This window comes from Parambassis ranga, chromosome 5, assembly GCF_900634625.1.
Source record: "Parambassis ranga chromosome 5, fParRan2.1, whole genome shotgun sequence".
NCBI classification, from domain to species: domain Eukaryota; kingdom Metazoa; phylum Chordata; class Actinopteri; family Ambassidae; genus Parambassis; species Parambassis ranga.
In genome coordinates this window covers 150,001-168,637 of record NC_041026.1, presented here as the reverse complement: position 1 = coordinate 168,637, position 18,637 = coordinate 150,001, and the positions used below count along the sequence as shown (strand labels likewise).

General features: G+C 52.9%; 2 protein-coding genes across 3 annotated transcripts; both read right to left on the bottom strand.

Moving 5' to 3' along the window:
* Positions 1-303: 303 nt before the first annotated feature.
* Positions 304-2,743, bottom strand: LOC114435361 (platelet glycoprotein Ib alpha chain-like). The gene is made up of 6 exons (XM_028405019.1): positions 2,516-2,743; positions 1,737-1,832; positions 1,456-1,647; positions 1,190-1,285; positions 931-1,110; positions 304-648 (listed from the first exon to the last, which is right to left on the bottom strand). Exons 1-6 carry the CDS (start codon positions 2,663-2,665, stop codon positions 304-306), a joined length of 1,059 nt encoding a protein of 352 aa, XP_028260820.1. The 5' UTR covers positions 2,666-2,743.
* Positions 2,744-4,700: 1,957 nt separating this feature from the next.
* LOC114436563 (kinesin-like protein KIF1C) lies at positions 4,701-17,902 on the bottom strand. 2 transcript variants are annotated; one of them, XM_028406876.1, is made up of 28 exons: positions 17,281-17,902; positions 14,076-14,201; positions 13,739-13,815; positions 13,559-13,637; positions 13,323-13,423; positions 13,162-13,227; positions 12,911-13,089; positions 12,720-12,831; positions 11,746-11,823; positions 11,591-11,656; positions 11,439-11,517; positions 11,271-11,349; positions 11,037-11,185; positions 9,963-10,073; positions 9,744-9,871; positions 9,350-9,429; positions 9,130-9,205; positions 8,967-9,046; positions 8,789-8,883; positions 8,195-8,278; positions 7,935-8,115; positions 7,693-7,765; positions 7,513-7,611; positions 7,224-7,385; positions 6,845-7,129; positions 6,688-6,777; positions 6,391-6,613; positions 4,701-6,308 (listed from the first exon to the last, which is right to left on the bottom strand). In XM_028406876.1, exons 2-28 carry the CDS (start codon positions 14,179-14,181, stop codon positions 5,473-5,475), a joined length of 3,774 nt encoding a protein of 1,257 aa, XP_028262677.1. In that variant the 5' UTR covers positions 14,182-14,201; positions 17,281-17,902; the 3' UTR covers positions 4,701-5,472. The 2 variants fall into 2 exon arrangements, with proteins under 2 accessions (XP_028262677.1, XP_028262678.1); XM_028406877.1 differs by having other exon boundaries at positions 11,439-11,514.
* Positions 17,903-18,637: the final 735 nt, after the last annotated feature.

Genomic DNA, 18,637 nt, shown 5'->3' with positions numbered 1-18,637 from the left:
CAGACAAGCAGCTTCGCCGCAGTCAACCAGCACACACACTGCTGATGCTGCACACAGCAGCAGGACACCCAGCAAACAGCCAAACACAGAACCCCCCGCCGCTCCCACAGGACGGGCTTTACGGCGCCGGGTGCTCAAAGCCTCATTGTCCCGCCATGGAGGGACGAAGGGGGCGGATGTCTCAGTGGCACCAGGTTGCTGAGGCCGTCTGGAGACTTGGTGTTGTTGGAGCTGAAGTTACAGGAACGGGTGTGGTTGTTGGATTTGCAGTGGAGGGTGGTGGCTGGAGGGTGGGAGGTGTAGCTAAGTACACACAGCTGATGGTTCCTCTGTTCGAGTGTCAAGTGACCCTGAGTGGTCTGACCATTCAATGAGACTGGTGAAGGTTTGGTACCAGGACCATGTGACCACTCTGTGGTACACGGTATATAACTCAACTGACACTGTGCTTAAAGTGGGAGGAGGGCTGATGGGGGGAGAAGATGTAGCTGTGACGGGTGTAGCAGGAGTAGTAGTCCTCTGAGTAGCTGGGTGGCTGGGCTGGTGGAAGTCCCCACTTGGACCCAGTTCCGTGGAACTCGAACACAGATCAGATTCTTCCAGACTCATCACAGGTTTACCCTGATGCCAGTGTGGAGAGTCACAAACCTGAGGACACACAACAACCACAGAGCAGACCCACAGCAGGCCAGATGTGTAAAAAAAGACAGGCAACAACCCTTAACCCCGCTGGCAAAGGATGGACTTCACAAACCGAACTCTGGTCAAAGGTCAAAGGTCAATATGGTATCAATTTAATAGATTCACTGCCTGTCTGCCTGTTTTTCCACAGACCACAATGTCTTATTTAATGCCTGCTGGTTCGACCCTCGTGGCCTACAAAGCACACACTGATAAGATAAAGATAAATATACTGCCGTTTAAACTCACCACACTGTCGGCATCGCTCTTGATGTCCGGGCCATCACGCACATAGACGTTGAGTTCATAGTCATCGAGGTATCTGCGCAGGTAATCGAGGGAACAGGAGCAGGCCCAGGGATTGGCTGAGAGGTAGAGGTATGGTACCTCCTCCTTCTGGCTGAACCAATTGTCTGGCATCACCCTAATCTGAGATGACAAACAAAGCAGATCGGACTGGTCGGCCTACGCCCCTGCAGTCAGTGGTCTTGCAGTGTGTTTTCTTCACCTTGTTGTTCTCCAGGTAGAGGGTTTCTATGGCAGGGAGGGGGTGGAGCATGAGAGCAGGTAGTACTGTGATGCGATTGGAGGTCAGGTCCAGGATCTAGAGGGTTAAACCAATGTGAAGCTGGTCAATAACAAAAGTCCTTCACAACCTCAGACAGTCTGTACTGAAAGCAGGCTGCCCTCCTGCAGACTCTGACTTCACCGTGCACATGTGACAATGTGAACCTTGACACTATCAGCCTGACATGCTGCAACCGATCAGCTGACCTCCAGCTTGTCGAGTCCAGAGAAGGTGTGGTTGCTCAGAGAGTCGATGGCGTTGTTCTCCAGGTAGAGTTCTGTCAGAGCAGGACAGGCAGAGAAGGAGCCGTCAGGGAGGAACGTCAGACGGTTCGACCCCAGCCGGAGCACACTGAGCGTGGGCAGGATGGGAGTCCCACTGGGGGTCACCTCTGGAACCTGGACAAGGACCGAGCACTGCTTAACACTGATCATCAGGTTTTACTTTGTGGGCACTGTGCAGACAGACAGACACCCTGCCCCCCCACCTTGTTCTCCGTGAGGTCAATCTCATAGATTTCATCAAAGATCTGGAAGGAGGCCCAGGACAGACTGGAGAACAGGTTTTTGGGAAACAAGAGAACCTAAAAACAGACAAAACAAGCAAAGAGGATGCAAACATGTCAGACCGTCATCTTATCGCACTCAAACAGGAAGCATGCGTCTCCGCCGTGGTCGCCTCCTGTCAGTCAAACTACACTCCAAATTATTCGAGTCAAAAACTTTGTTGATTCTCCCCCAAAGTCTGTTGCAGGAGACTTTATCTGTATCAGGAGACGTGTTCTATTCATACCTGCATCTATATTTAATTATTACATAACATATTCTTTGACCACACCTGTGTGTTACAGTGTGATGCAAAAGCAACTCTGGTTTTCTCAGCTGCACATCCATGATGTGAGTCTGACCTTCCACCACATCCCTGAGGTCGGACTCAGACTGTGGAGTTCACGTGAATGCAGTGACGCTGCGGTTCTGTTCAAGCTCTAGAATGATTTGATGTGCCCCAAGGTTTCATCGTAGGTCCCACGCTTTTTTATCTTTAAATGCTACCACTTGGCCGTTAAACCAGGCTCAGTTAGTACTCAGAGGCCCAGAAAATCTCCTCCAGACTCTAATACTCAAAGTCAGTACATGAGAACAACCTTTGACCCCTAGGGTGCATGGATGCCATTCATTTGATTAAACCAATAGACCACGATCAGGTTCACACTAAAGTACACAATACATATGACACTCAGTGATACAACCTGAACTGTGTCCTTACCTTCGTCGTGGAGTCGAGTCCCACCGGGACGGTGCTAAAGCCAGCAGCTGTGCAGTTCTCCCTGGGCCGGTGGTCCTTGTCCCTGTCCCTGTGGCAACCGGTCACTGCTACAACCATGACTACACGGCACAGGAGGAGGAAGAGCTGCATGCTTCCAGAGACTGCTGGTCTGAGGGAAGATGCTGCAGTGGGACACGGTCAGTGTTAATAAGTGTCCCTGTGAGTGTGTGTGAGTGTGACAGCTGCTGAAGTGTGATAAGACCCGAGTCCAGCTGATAGTGTGTGTTTGACCGCAGAGCAGATGACACGGCTGCACATGGACAGCGCTGGCTTCCTGTGAGTTTCTGTCCATTAATGGTGATGGAGCATCTTTCACAGCTCGCGCCAGCGTGGGACGGTCGTTTAATCCAAAACCTTGTTGTGGATGCTGCGCTGCCCTCCTGTGGCTGACAGGCAGAAAGACACAAAGCACTTTGTCCCAGGTTTTTCATGCTGAGTGCTGCATTTCTCTACAATTACTACTAAAGGTGGAGGTCTCAGACATCATCTTTCTACCACATACAATGCAGCTTCCATCCATTCCCAGGAAGTTTGCACATACAGCAAGAACAAAGGGCTGTCCACCAGTCCACCTCCGGCAGTTTCATAGTCGTAAGCCAGTCGTTAGACTCACCTGGCCCAGTCAGCCAGACCATCACAGGTGTACCCACATATAAACCATGTTTCCCACCAAACAATTAGAACTGATGAAGCTGCTTGGATGAGCAGTAGAAAAACTCTACAAGTCCAGACGCCTCGCTTCAACCTTCTCTACGTATGATGACCTGGATGACTGAGAATCTTCATCAACATACTAAAACACGATTTCTCTAAAATCCATCAACATCAGAAAAAGAAAGAGGACCAACAGGACTGAGTCTTACAGACTGTTTATTGCCATCATGTTGTCTGCAGGTAGAGCCTGAGATTGGTTCCTGATACAACAAAAACAACAAAGACAGACACAAAAACCCAACTCTGACACAAACGCAACGGAGGGGCCAATAGGAGAAGGGCTAGACCGTGATGTCATCATTTAATATCCGTGGGAACACAGACTGATTGAAACAGGTGTGTAGGGAATGGGCGTGGCCAATAATGGGGGTGGGGGGGGGGGGGGTCAGGTTATAATGGGAACACACTCCAGGCCCCTCCAAAAAAACAAAACAAAACTACACAAACGATTAGAAGAAAACCTTTAAATATACTTTGAACTCATCCTGTCGACACACACACAGACACACACACTCATTCTCACAGGTGGGTGCATGAGGGTGAAGAAGCTCCTTCAGCAGCATTACAACATGTAATATAGTCATAATAATAATAGTGATGATGACATCATGAAGCAAAGGTCAAACTTGTAAAAGGGTTAAAACACTCACGAATACACAACAAAGAACAGCCAATCAGAGGCCAAGCTGGAAAAACAAGTCACAACTGAAGGGGCAGCATCTTTTCCCATCAGGCCTGGCGGTGCAGCAGGTTTTTAAGATTGTCCTGTGATTGGTCACTTCCAGAGACAGCGTCTCGGGCCAATCACAATCCCTTCTGGTGTTTCAGTCATCAGCATCACAGCGGCGGTGGCGCCCTCTCATATAGAAAGTCTTCAATGCTGCACTTTTTGTCTCCCACAATGCAATGTGGGCGGGGTTCGGGTGGCGCCGCCGACACCCAGCTCCTCTCCTGACAGTAAACACATGGTCGCTCAGTTTGACGGAGGAAGGCGTGGTTGAAATCTCCTCTTTTTCCAGATGTGCAGTGAACACATCAAAAAGTATAACCACAGAAAACATCATGACAGCGAAACAAACCGTGACATTAAAGGCAACATCAAGACACCAGGCGGCCAGCTTCCAGCTTCCTGACGCGTGGCTGCAGTGTCAGATCCTTACAGCAGAAAATTATCCTCGCACAAACACGTAGTGTCAAAGTCAAAGCTTATTGTGTCTCCGTCTTCTTCCATCTCTCACTACATTTCCCTACATAATCAATCACCCTTCATGATCCCTACACGTCTCCAACGCCACGTAAAAGTCGTACATATTCCTCCCATCTGTTGCAAATCACTTTCTACCATTTCCCACGATTGCCAGAGACAGTGAACACACCGTCAGCATGTGTTTTAAAATAGATTCATAAAACATGTCAGATACACTTCAAATATACACACAAACCGTCCGGTAAAACATAGAAACCTCTTCCCAGTCTGCCTGTAGGTGGCGCCTCAGAGCAACACTCTTTGGTTTGTAGCACTCGGCAATGCAGCATTCAAGTCGCGTGGGTGAAACGGCAACTATGAGCTTCAGGAGGTCTATGGGGATTGACTCACTTTGGGAGCTAGCCTCAAGTGGACACTTGAGGAACTGCAGTTTGTGCTACTTCCTGTATGAGCCTCATATCTTAGCCAAATGTATGGAAATGTGAAATGGTTATGCTAATTAGTAACTGTTCAAAGTAAAATAAACCATAACGCCTGTACGACATGCAGGCTGCGCTGGCTAAGCTAACACCTGTGCTCGTGTAGTGTAGCCATCCATTTGTAATCTGGCCAAGCTAACACAGAAGTCCAATCGCTACATCCTGCGCTAACAGGCGCTCACACCCTGGCTTTAAGGCACTGTTTACAAAGACTACATCAGGACACCAACACCAGTAAAAAATAACAACAAATAAAAAGGCGATCTTACCTCACGGCCCAACAGTTTCTCTGCCACTACGGCAACAACTAACCGGCGCTAACGTAAAGGCTATCTGCACACACACACAGCAGGACAGAAGATACAGGATGTGTGTGTTATTTGTTGTGTGACGGGCCGACTGCTCACACACACACACACACACACACATACACACTCTCTACAGCATCAGGATGGTCTGCATCCTGCAGCCAATCAGAAGCCGCCCTGTCTCAGAGGTCAGTTGGGGGTCTCTTTATTGTCGTTTTTGAGGTCCGGTGCACTGAACTGCCGTCTCATTCGGGGCGGGGTGGTGAAGGCCCACCCGCCTGGTGGTGGCCCCACCCCGAATATCATGTCAGCAGGAAGAGGGGGGGGCCCAGACCGCGGCAGGCTGTGGTAGCTGTGGGGAGGGCCTGGCTGGAATGGTGCATTGTGGGGGTTGTAGTAGGGATGGTGATGGTACTGATGGTACTGGTGTTGGCTGTAATGGAAGCCGCCATCTCTGTCTCTGTCCCTTCCTCCTCCCTTCCCCCCTCTCTCCCCTCCTCTCTCCCCCCCCGGCCCAGGTGATAACCCCCTCCTCTGTCTGGGTCTCCCCTGATGACCTCCACTGCCGCCACCGTGATGCTGCTCGGAGCTGTTGCTGCCGTGTGGGGAGCTGTCCAGAGAGTTGCGGCGGTAGCGGCGCTGCTGGTTTTGGTTGCGGAAACCGCCCTGGTTACCCAGGTTGTCTTGGTTACGCTGTTGCCAGGCGCGATGCGGGCTCGGGGTTCGCATACGAGGGGGTCCAGCTGGGAAGGGGAGCGGCAAGAGACCTACAGATTGACCCTGGAGGGGTGGCGAAGGCGAGGGAGAACCTAGCCCCTCCACTCCTCCTCCATCGTCCCTCTGCTCTCCCCCGTCTTCCACTCCTCCTTCGCCAAAACCCAGGGCCTGCAGGGCGGCGCTGGCCGGTCCCCAGGACAACCGGTGGGTGGGGTTACTCTTGAAGGGGAACTTGAGCTTGCGCTCCTGTGGCGGTATGAAGCGGCCTGTTCCTGGGAGATGAACAGGGACAGTGGGGGCGTTCTGACCTGCGGGGGGGAGATGCAGTAACAAAGAGCCGTTAGCTTTAGCTGTGGCTAACACACGACAGCTGCAGGGTTCGGCGCTGACCTTGGCTTTGGGTCTGTCCTCGCAGTTTCTTGGTGATGTTCTGTTGCTGCAGGTTCAGGATGCGTTGCTGTTCCTGTTTCAGCCAGCGGAGGCGACCCCTCCGGAATGCGGGGTCCTCCTCCATCAGGCGCTGGATTCGGCCGTCTGGCTGAGCCGGGCCGTCGCTGGCCCCGCTCTCCTCTCTCGGAGGTGCCCCGTCTCCTTCGCCGTTCAGGTCGTCGTCCTGGTAAAGAGAGGGAGGAGTCAGAGCAGAGTGACAGAGAGGACCAGCTGACGGGCGGGGGGGTGCTGACGTACCTGGACAGGTATGATGCTCTCCATCTTGATCATCCTGTCCCTCAGAGCTTTGATCTCCTCGTCCTTCATGTTGTTCTGCAGCTTCACCTCCTGCAGGAGCCACACGTGTCACCTCCTCCACTGACACTCAGAGCAACATCACTGCAACAACACTCACCTCCAAAATATCCGTCAGCTTATCAATGTGAGCCTTCAGGTCATACACCTTCTCTCCTCCCTCTGCTGTCTGTCCGCCTCCCCCTTCTCCTCCTCCCCCCTCCTCAGTGGGGGGGCTCCTCTCCTCTCCAATGCCCACAGTGTCGCAGACGTCCTGGGCCACGGCTCTCCAGGTGTCCTTCTCGTTGGTGTCCTTCTTGGCGTACATGCGGCAGAGCTCCTTCATCTTGACGATGGACAGCGCCTCGATCTCCTGCCGGGAGTGACGGAAGTCTCCCAGAGCCACCTGAGGGGGGCGCCACACACACACACACAGGGGAACAGGTTGGAAAACCGCTTGTTTAAACGTGGACAGAGGACTGAGTATGTGTGTTTAGGACCTCGTAGCAGATCTCTTTGACGGCCTGCATGCGGAGGTCTTCGATGGTGACCCGTTTGGGATCCTTGCTGATCCTCCTCCTCTGAGGGATCTGATACACTCTGAGAGGCTCCCGTCTCTTCCCGCTGCTGGGCAGACCACAGCGCTTCACGATGGACTGCACCTGGACACACACAGAGGAGCAGAGGTCAGACCAGACCAGACTCAGAGGGCCGTGTAGCAGGAAATCAACATGTGGGTCTAAGACGGAGGAGCATCCTGCTGCTGGTCCCCCCAACACACACACACACCTTGTTGGCAGGTAGTTTCTCTCTGAGGGAGGAGATCAGTCTCCAGCTCTCCTCACACGATCGCTTGTCCGAGTCGTCACCACTGTCGCTGTCTGCATACTGAACACACACACACACAGGGAAGAGTCACCCATCATCCATCATCCGTCAGCAGGTGAGCTGAGATAGATCAGGACCCACCAGTCTGTGCTGCTCCAGCAGCAGATCAGCCTCCTCCTTCTCTTTCCGGTACTGAGTCTCCATGTCCTGCAGTCTGCAACACACACACTCAGGTATTCAGACAGAGATCAGCTGCAGGTCAGACTGAGACTCTGAGTGTTGGTCATGTGACTCCATCATGGCTTCCTGCTGGCTGCTGGATTTCTGTTTTTATTTGTAACTGGTTCTGTTCAGAAGTCAAACAGGAAGTCAAGCCTCCGTACCTCTTCTCCATCTCCAGTTTGATGTCGATGCCTTGTTTCTCCAGCAGCTCTCTCTGAGCATAGTTCCAGTCCTCTGGCTCCCCCTGCTGCTCGGCCGTGACGGTGCGCTCCCTCTCCAGCCTCGCCTGCTCCGGGTGGTTGAACCGAAACACGTGGTTCTTCCCCATCACGATGCGGTTACCTGGCAACACAAGAAGAGGTCAGAGGCTGTGGCTTCAGAGCACAGAGAGCACAGAACACCACCTGATCTCCTTCAGCACCTTGTTTCAGTATGACGGCCTCGGTGATCTGCTTCCCGTTGACGTACGTCTCCGCTCCGACTAACGGCTCCAGAGTGACCTCCACTGCACAGAGAGAGACCAACACAGGCTTCAGACATCAGCACGCACTCTGCCGGCGTCAGTGGAAGTCCTGCTTCCAGGACTGCACCCGCAGGTCAGACACACACAGCGTGAGCGAGGGTGGAGGGGTGGGTGGGGCGGGGGCACAGGAAACATGGGTGTGAACATGAGGGTGGTGTCACCATGGCAACTACAGCAGTGACTGTTAAACGATACCTGACAGATTTCCTGGCAGCTTTTACAGGAAGAGAAGAAAAGAGGATGAGTGTGTGCACAGACACACACGGTTACACACACACAAACACACACACACACACACACACAGTTACACACACACACAGTTACACACACACACACACACTTACACAAACTTTTTTCAGAGATAATCCACATCCTGAGACAGGACTAAGAGGTCAGAGCAGATTAATAGAAGCAACCCGTTTGACGCCACCAGGGGGCGCTCTAAGCACAGCAGTCAAAGGTACAGTTCATGAGAAACAAACAGCGTCTCACCTTCTCCCTGCTCGTTGATCTCACTGACAAACACACAGTGAATCTCCTTTATGAACTGACCCGACAGTTTGATGTCCACGTCCTGCTGTCCCACCCTGAGACACAGAGGGACACACCATCAGTAACAGGACCTGAGGCTGAGCATGAGGACGGACTACAGCCCAGAAAGGGCTCTGACCTGGTGACGCCCTCCTTGATGTAGTACAGGAGACACTCTGACATCAGAGGGTCTTCATTCAGGTTGACCAGGTGAGGCGTCTGCAGCACACACACCAGGCATGTAATAACACAGTAATAACACTCTGATCCAGACAGACGTAAAGGGTTAAACATAAACTCACCCCTTTAGGAGAGAAGACGCCCAGGGTTCCTCCATCTTCCTTTATGGACACGCCCATCTCTGCCAGCAGCGCCTCTCTGGGTGAGAGAGGGAGAGAGAGGGAGGTCATGTATCAGCAGTCTACTTCCTGTTACTGAACCTGTCTGCAGCTCCTCTAGAGGGCGCTGTGCACACAGTGCTGGGTGAGTGGAAGGAGCTGGAGCATCAGAGGGGGGAGTTACCTCTCCAGACGGATAGATTCCGTCTTTCTGAGCTTCTCCTCCCACGTCTCGTTCAGCTCAGCGATGATCTTCTCTGTTTCCTGCAGCAAAGACACAAGTCTGCAGTTTGTAACGTGACAACTTCCTCATGTACACACACACACAGAGACACACACACAGACACAGAGACACACACACAGACACACAGAGACACAGAGACACACACACACAGAGACACAGAGACACACACACACACAGACACACACACACAGACACACAGAGACACACACACACACACAGAGACACACACAGACACACACACACACAGACACACAAAGATACAGAGACACACACACACACACACACACACACACACACACACAGAGACACACACACACACACACACACATCCTACCATCAGTCTTTCAGCCACTTCCTCTTTAGTTATGGTCTCCGTGGTAACCGCCTCTTCTCCCTCCTCTCCCTCCTCCATGGGGTGGTCGGGGTCAGCAGGTGTGTCTCCTGCAGACGCTGGTTCAGCCGCTGCAGAAACAACACACACATGAAGCCACAAACACATCCAAAAATACACACACATCCAAAAACACACACACATCCAGCATGTGACAGTCACCTGGAGGGGCGGAGCCATTCTTAGGTGACGTGACTCCATTGGCTGTGAGCGCCAGCTGCAGCGGGGAGGAGGACACGCCCATAACCCCGGCGGGGCCATTGTTGTTGTTCACTTTAAGAGAGGAGGAGGAGGAGGAAGAGGAGGAAGATGAGGAGGAGGATGAGGAGGAGGAGGAAGAGGAGGAGGAGGAAGATGAGGAGGAGGAGGAGGAGGAGGAAGATGAGGAGGAGGAGGAGGAGGAGGAAGATGAGGAGGAGGAGGAGGAAGAGGAGGAGGAAGAGGAGAAGGAGGAGGAGGAGGACGAAGAGAAGGAGGAGGAAGAGGAGGAGGAAGAAGAGGAGGAAGAGGAGGAGAAGGAAGAGGAGGAGGAGGATGAGGAGGAAGAGGAAGAGGAGGAGGAGGAGGAGGAGGAAGATGAGGAGGAGGAGGAGGAGGAAGATGAGGAGGAGGAGGAGGAGGAAGGAGGAGGAAGAGGAGAAGGAGGAGGAGGAGGACGAAGAGAAGGAGGAGGAAGAGGAGGAGGAAGATGAGGAGGAGGAGGAGGAGGAAGAGGAGGAGGAGGAAGAGGAGAAGGAGGAGGAGGAGGAAGACTCATGTTTCAGTTCTAAAAGGATGGAATCTCTGCAATCCTGGTTATGTAAAGAACAGCTTGTAAATATCTACACACACACAGAGAGACACACACACACACACACACACACACACACACACACACACACACACACACACACACAGACACACAGACAGGTGCTGTTGTCTGTAACTGCACACAGACATGCCGTACGTACCACAATCACCACACAACAAACAACAACGTTCCAGCAGGATGAAGACACACACAGTGTGGCTGTCATTAGATGAGTGTGTGTGTGTCTGTGTGTGTGTGTGTGTGTGTGTGTGTGTGTGTGTGCGTGTCTGTGTGTCATGAACATGTCACAGTGTGGCTGTCAGGAGATGAGTGTGTGTCTGTGTGTGTCTATGTGTATGTGTGTGTGTGTGTGTCTGTGTGTGTCTGTGTGTGTCTGTGTGTGTGTCTGTGTGTGTGTCTGTGTGTCATGAACAGTGTGTACATACGGGTGTTGTCCAGCAGCTCCTGCAGGCCCTGGGAGAACAGCAGGTTCCGGAGCCGGCCCACCTCGGCCTTCAGCTCTCGGATCAGCTTGGCGTTGGGATCCTCGTTGATCACAGCGTTGCAGCGGATCTGCTTGGCGCGGTCGGCGTACCTGTGATGACATCAGCCCGAGTGAGATAAACACACCTGCTGCCTGACGGCACACGACACACATCGACCTCCGCACAACGGCCGACCTCAGAGTGCTCAGGGTTTCCTCGTAGTTGATGTCAGCAGGGCTGAGCGCAGCGATCATGGCCGTCCGCGAGTTCCCCCCTGCAACAGACACAGCCTGTATTAACCCCGTCCCTTTAGTCCTCAGCGGTACCAGGTCCTGGATCGTCCTCAGAGGCGTGCTAACATACCCAGGTTCTCCTTCAGCAGCCAGGTGAGGACCGAGTCCCTGTAGGGGATGAAGTCACTCTTCCTCTTCTTGTTGCTCTGCTGTGGGGGAGGAGTGAAGACGGGTCAGGATTCAGAACACATGAACAGAACCACCTGCGGCTGCCCGACCCACCATCTCAGCCAGCGCCGAAATCACTTTCCCCAGCGTGGTCAGAGACTTGTTGATGTTCGCTCCTTCCTGCGGGCCAAGCATACACATCAGAACCAACACACACACGTCAGGCTGGTGTTTAACGGCATCTCCATGACAACGCTGTGACCTCTGACCTTGAGCCGCGTGCCCTTTGCCCCCGAGGAGTCGGCTCGCTCGCTTCCAGCCAGGTCGACCAGGCTGATCTTACTGACCTGAAGAGGAGGTCGGGAATGAGAAGAGCGGCTACACACAGAGACACACACAGAGACACACACAGAGACACACACAGAGACACACAGAGACACACAAAGACACACAAAGAGACACACACAGAGACACACAAAGACACACAGAGAGACACACAGAGACACACAGACACACACAGAGACACACACAGAGACACACACAGAGACACAGACACAGACACACACAAAGACACACACAGAGACACACACAGAGACACACAGAGACACAGACACAGACACACACAAAGACACACACAGAGACACACACAGAGACACACAAAGAGACACACAGAGACACACAGAGACACACACAGAGACACACACAGAGACACACACAGAGACACACAAAGAGACACACAGAGGCACACAAAGAGACACACAGAGACACACACAGAGACACACACAGAGACACAGAGACACACACAGAGACACACACAGAGACACACAAAGAGACACACACAGAGACACACAGAGACACACAGAGACACACACAGAGACACACACAGAGACACACAGAGACACACAGAGACACACACAGAGACACACACAGAGACACACAGAGACACACACACAGACACACAGAGACACACAGAGACACACACAGAGCACAGAGACACACACAGAGACACACAGAGGCACACACAGAGACACACACAGAGACACACACACAGACACACAGAGGCACGCACAGAGACACACACAGACAGACGCACACAGAGACATATACACACAGACACACAGAGGCACACACAGACACACACACAGAGAGACGCACACAGAGACACACAAAAAGACACACACAGAGACACAGAGAGAGAGAGAGAGAGAGAGACAGATACAAAGACAGACACACACACACACACCTTCTCAGTGTCCAGGCTGGTCATCTGGTCTCGGCGTCTTTGGGTGAAGACGATGGTGAAGACAGCATGAGACCTGGACGACGTCTCATTCATGTTTGTGGCTGCGACCGTCCTGTAATAATAACCAGGTATTAATAATCAAGAACAGATGTTTCAGACTGTAAACCAGCATCGAGTCCTCGTCCACGGACCGAGCTTTGTTGCCGACGTCCATCAGGTCCCGGATGTCTGTGAATCCAGTCACAGCCAGTTTGGACAGATCCTCCACGTAGGGTCCCAGGATGGGATGCTCGCGGACCCGCAGTGTGCCCACAGACTTTGGGTTGAGCAGGTCCCGAACCCGCTCGCAGTAAATCTCCATGTAGGACACCTGAAGGTGGAGGAGACGCCGGTCAACGTCCAGTCAAAGAACTGAGCGCATAAGGGGGCGGAGCGGGTTTACCTCCACAGAGTAGGTCAGGTCAGGGTCCGTGTTCTCACCGGTCCTCTCAAACAGATCCTCACACAGCTGGAAGAGACACAGGCCATCAGACTCCACCAGACTCCACCAGACACCACCAGACTCCACCAGGCTCCCAGGACTCCCTCAGGCTCCACTCTTACCTGCGGTATGATGCCTTCCTGCCCCGGCTCCTGTTTGCCCATCATGGTGTAACTCTTCCCCGCGCCCGTCTGGCCGTACGCAAAAATACACACGTTGTATCCTGGAGACACAGTGGCTTCGTTAGCATTAGCACACGCAGCATGAGGACAGCAGCAGCACTGCTAGCTGATCTCTGTGTCCTTCAGTGTGTGTGGATATCTGTGAGGCTGAGGATGAAGAGGATGAAGAGTCTCACCCTCAAAGGCGTGCAGCAGCATCTCCTCCCCGATGTCCTTATACACCTGCCTCTGAGACGCAAAGCTGGCGTCCTCAGCCTGCAGAAACACACACTGCTCCGTTAGCCCCGTGAATGTTCCCACATCTGTGTGTGTGTCTGTGTGTGTGTGTGTGTGTGTGTATGTGTGTGTGTGATCACCGATGTGTGTGACCAGTAGGAGTAGTCGAAGGTGAAGTTCTTGGCTCCATCTTTGGGCTGTTTGGGGTTGGAGATGCCTGCACAGAAAGAAAACAGACACACTGTGTGACTTCTGTGTGTGTGTGTGTGTTTGAGGCACACACACACACACACACACACGCTGGTGCAAAGACTATTAATAAACTGTGTGTGTGTGAGCAGCAGGGTCAGAGGTCACATGACAGGCAGAGGCCTTCTGGGATTGGGTGAGGCGTGTTCGTAAACATGTCATCTGTGTGTGTGTGTGTGTGTGTCTGTGTGTGTGTCTCTGTGTGTGTGTGTGTGTGTGCGTTCTTACAGGTGGTGTTTCCCTGCATCTGGATCACACACTTGGCGTTGCGTCCCAGCTCTCGGGAGTTGAACGGGCGGACACGCACCGCCACCTTCACCGAAGCAGCGGCCATGTCTCAGCTCCGCCCACCACCTGAGGACAGCCAATCAGAGGGCAGACAGAGGGGCGGACCTTAGTCAGAGGCTGAACCGTGCCCCTCCCTTCTCTTTACGAGCCCCCCTCCCCCTCACATTTCTCCCTCTGCTCTTCCTCTCCTCCTCCTCCTCCTCCTCCTCTCATGTGTAATTACATTTTCCTATAACCTTCAGTCGCCATGTTTCTGTGGACGTTCCAGCTCCACGTCTCTCTCTCTCCTTTCATTACTGCTCCTCCTCCCTTCACTCTTTCCTCTCTTTACATTCCTCTGCTGTTATGTGTTTCCTCGTCACCATGGAAACACAGTCTCCCTTTCTCCTCGGGCTTCCTGCTTTTCTCATCCCTTTGTCTGTTTGGGTTAATATCTCCTCTCTCTCTCTGTGTCAGTATAGGTCGAACGCCCCTGCCTCAGGCCTTCAGCAGCCTGGGAAGAGATACTGTTACTGTGTGTGTGTGTGTGTGTGTGTGTGTGTGTGTGTGTGCGCTGCCTTATCACTGTTGAACAGCAGGTTATTGATGCAGTCATTAATCATCTATCACAGTGGTCTGATCAGTGAGGACAACAAAGAGACAGAGGGCAGGTAGTGATCAGCTCTGTGACTGCTGACAGCTGCTGTGTGTGTGTGTCTGTGTGTGTGTGTGTGTGTGTCTTCTCTGTAATTAGGCCTCTGCAGCCTGTCATTAACACATGACTGACATTCCAACATGAAGCCGGTCTGTGAACATCAGGAAGTCTGCACGGAGAAATGTGACTTTAAGTGAACATATATCTGAATGTTCTCATTACAGACACACACACACAGACACACACACACACACAGACACACACACAGAGAACACTGGAAGCGGTGTGTGTGTGTTTGCTCTGTCAACACAGCTTAAAGTCACAGCAGCACAGCAGGAACACACACAGACAAGATGGTGGACACAGATACTGGATTGTGCTCTAATCTTATTGTGCGTCTGTGTGAGTCTAGGTGAGCGAGCAGCCTTCATACCACAGACCCCGGGCAGAAACGCTGACTTCATGCCACAGGCATCCACACACACACACACAGACACACACACACACAGTTGTTTTGTGTGGTTTGTTGAACAGGCCTGGCTGGTTCAGCTGCTGTTAGCCAAACTAACCAGCTGTTTAGGCATGCACACACACACACACACACACACAGACACACACACACACAGAGGAAGACATTTTCCGGCTTCAAAGGAAAAATTCCAGCCGGCATTTGTGCTCCGGTTGGAACCAGCTGGACGGCCTGCCAGCCCAAAGAGCGTTTGGCACACAGTGGAGTAGACACAACAACAAACCCAGCAGAGACTCACAGAGTCCCTGGAACTTTCAGCCAATCAGACGCCTCCCTGAGGGTGCCATGTGACCGCCAATATTCAGCGAGTAAATAAAACTTCTGCTCTGTCTGCTTTTTGTGAGCTAGCTAGCACTGCTAGTAAAGCTAACAGCGCTAACAGCTAGCCCCCAGGCTGCAGTGTGTACACTGAACACACACAGTCACACAACATGTGTGCGACCGCGCTGCAGGAGAACAACGCCACAGGCACAAGGTGCAGGCGGCTCTCACTGATGTCACATGGCCACAACTTCCATTGACTGATCAGACGGTCCTGATCATGGACACACAGCTGACCACACCTGTACCATTGATTATTGATTAGCTGTTCAGACATCTGATCACCAACAGGATTAAAGTCATGTCAGACTCAGAGCGTTCCCATGTGCAGGCCTCTGCAGGAATGTGATAATGAATGGTCTTCATACCACACACACACACACAGACACACACTTCCTAGGGTAATGTACACACACGCTAAGCTAAAGATAGCATCAGCTCATCCTGACGCCCAGTTTGTAAAGAACATGACTGTTTGATTTGAGCTGACAGAGGAACGTCCTGTTCACATGACTCCGTGCTGCCTTCATGTGTGGTGAGGAAAGGCCGCGCACACACAGACACACACAGACACACACAGACACACACACAACGACCGGTCTGACTGGATGGTGTCAAACCCAGAAACACGATGGACCAAAGCAGCACGTCTGCTGGGACAGAGACGATGGACAGAGCCAGGACACGCTCCGTCCTCACTGTGGCTGTGATGTCACAGCGTCCTGCCGTCAGCTCTGATTGGTCGCTTCAAACAGAGATACAGCTGATCCTGAGCATAAAGTCATCATCTGATCAGCAGCAGCCCGCCTCTGCTGGTTCTGTGGCTAAATGCTAACTCAGTGAAAGACAGTCCTCTCACATGTGATGGTGCCGAGAGGCTGAGAGGACATTTAACATCCCTCACCTGAAGCGCACACACACAGACACACACAGACACACACAGACACACACACACACACAGACACACACAGACACACACACACACACACACACACACACACACACAGATTACTGTGGTGTGTTGTGGGTGTTGTGGTGTTGCTGCTGCTGCCCAATAACATCAGAGCAGAATCCAAACAACATGTGGCTAAAAATACACACACACACACACACACACACTCTCACACACACACTCTCTCACACACACTCTCACAGATAGCTGAGATGCCACTCAGGCTAACTTTAGCATGAGCCATGAACAGTGAGTAGAGGTGAGTCTCTGCGCTGCTGTCAGAGCTCCTCATCCATGGCTGCCAAAAGTTTGTGGACACACCTGTCCACCCGGTGAAGGAGGACAGAGTGTGTTACCGTGACAGGGTGTGTGTCTGCTGTCCACATACTTCTGGTCTGTTGGTGAAGATGAGTGTAAACACCTGGAAGTGATGAGCCAATGAAAACAGAGGAGGGTTAAAGGCCCTGGTACTCTGAGATCAATCGATTGGTCGAGCCTGAATCATCTGCTCCTATAGGATCGAACAGTGTGACGTGTCAATCTGCCAATCATCTGATGGATCGATCATCTCTCCACAAACACTCCACACATGTTTTTATTTCTGTTTCCGGTTTGAGTACTAACTGCAGTAACGGCGGAGTAAAAGTACTCTAACTACTTACAGAGGAGTACTTTACTTCAGTGGACGGACCGCCCGGGGGGGACTCACCTCTACCGGACCGGAGGAAACCGCGAGTCTCGTGGAAGCCACGCGCTGGTCGGATCACAGAGTCCCCATCTCCTCCGTCCAAACAAACAAACAAACAAACAAACAAACAGCAGCGGGCGCTGGGGCAGCGGGGAGGTCAGCCGGGGAGCGGCCGGGGTCCTGGTCCCGGTGCTGGGGCGGGCCTGTCGGTACCGGGACAGCCAGGCGCTGGGAGCTGGGTGGGGGCGCTGCTGCGTATCACGGCCGTGAGAGAAAAGTTGGACCACGCACCCGCCGGGTCCGCTCCGGGTCTGCTCCGGGTCTACCCCGGGTCTGCTCCGGTGCTGCCGGCGGCTCGCTCTGAACTTTTCTCCGGGTGACGTCACCGTCCGGTGAGGGTGGCCGTCGGGAGGAGAGCGGTGAGCGGAGGTGGGGGAAAAGTTTAGGCCCGCCGCGGGCGGCGCGGTGAATCACGGCAGAAACTCGGTGATCCGGCGGCTGGTCCGGCCGCTGGCCGCGGGGATGGGGGGCCGGGCACGGAGAGCCGGCGGAGAGCGGAGAGTTTTGACGGAAAATGGAGGAAATGGAGAGCGGAGAGGGGGAGAGAGGCAGAGAGGCTGGCCGGTGGCCTGGCCGCGCGGCGGGTGAGTGCGTGAGAGTGCGGGCGCGTTCCCGTGACGGAGCCGAGCGCTCAGAGCTCCTCCCCCTCCTCCGAAGCTGGCGCAGACAGAGGTCTCACTCCGACACCGTTTACCTGCAGGCTCTGATCACACGGCTGCGCGTTATTGATCAACAGCATCACACTGGTTATATTTAATCCTATCAATAATCTGAACGATCGTTTTAAACGTCATGACGTCATGCGCCATCACACTCTGAGGCCTGAACAGGCGCTCTGATGGATCAGGGGTGGATCATCCTCTGGGACACAGACCAGCTTTGGAGCCATGTTGTCCCCTGCTGGAACCAGGCAGGCTGTTAAAGGAGCACACACACACACACAGACACACACACAGACACACACACACACACACAGACACAGACACACACACAGACACACAGACACACACACACAGACACACACACACACACACACACACACACAGACACACACACACAGACACACAGACACACACACAGACACACACACACAGACACACAGACACACACACACACAAACAGACACACACACACACAGACACAGACAAACACACACACACACAGACACACACACACACACAGACACACACACACACAGACACACACACACACAGAGACACACACACAGACACACACACACAGACACAAACACACAGACACACACACACACAGACACACACACAGAGACACACACACACACACAGACACACACAGACAC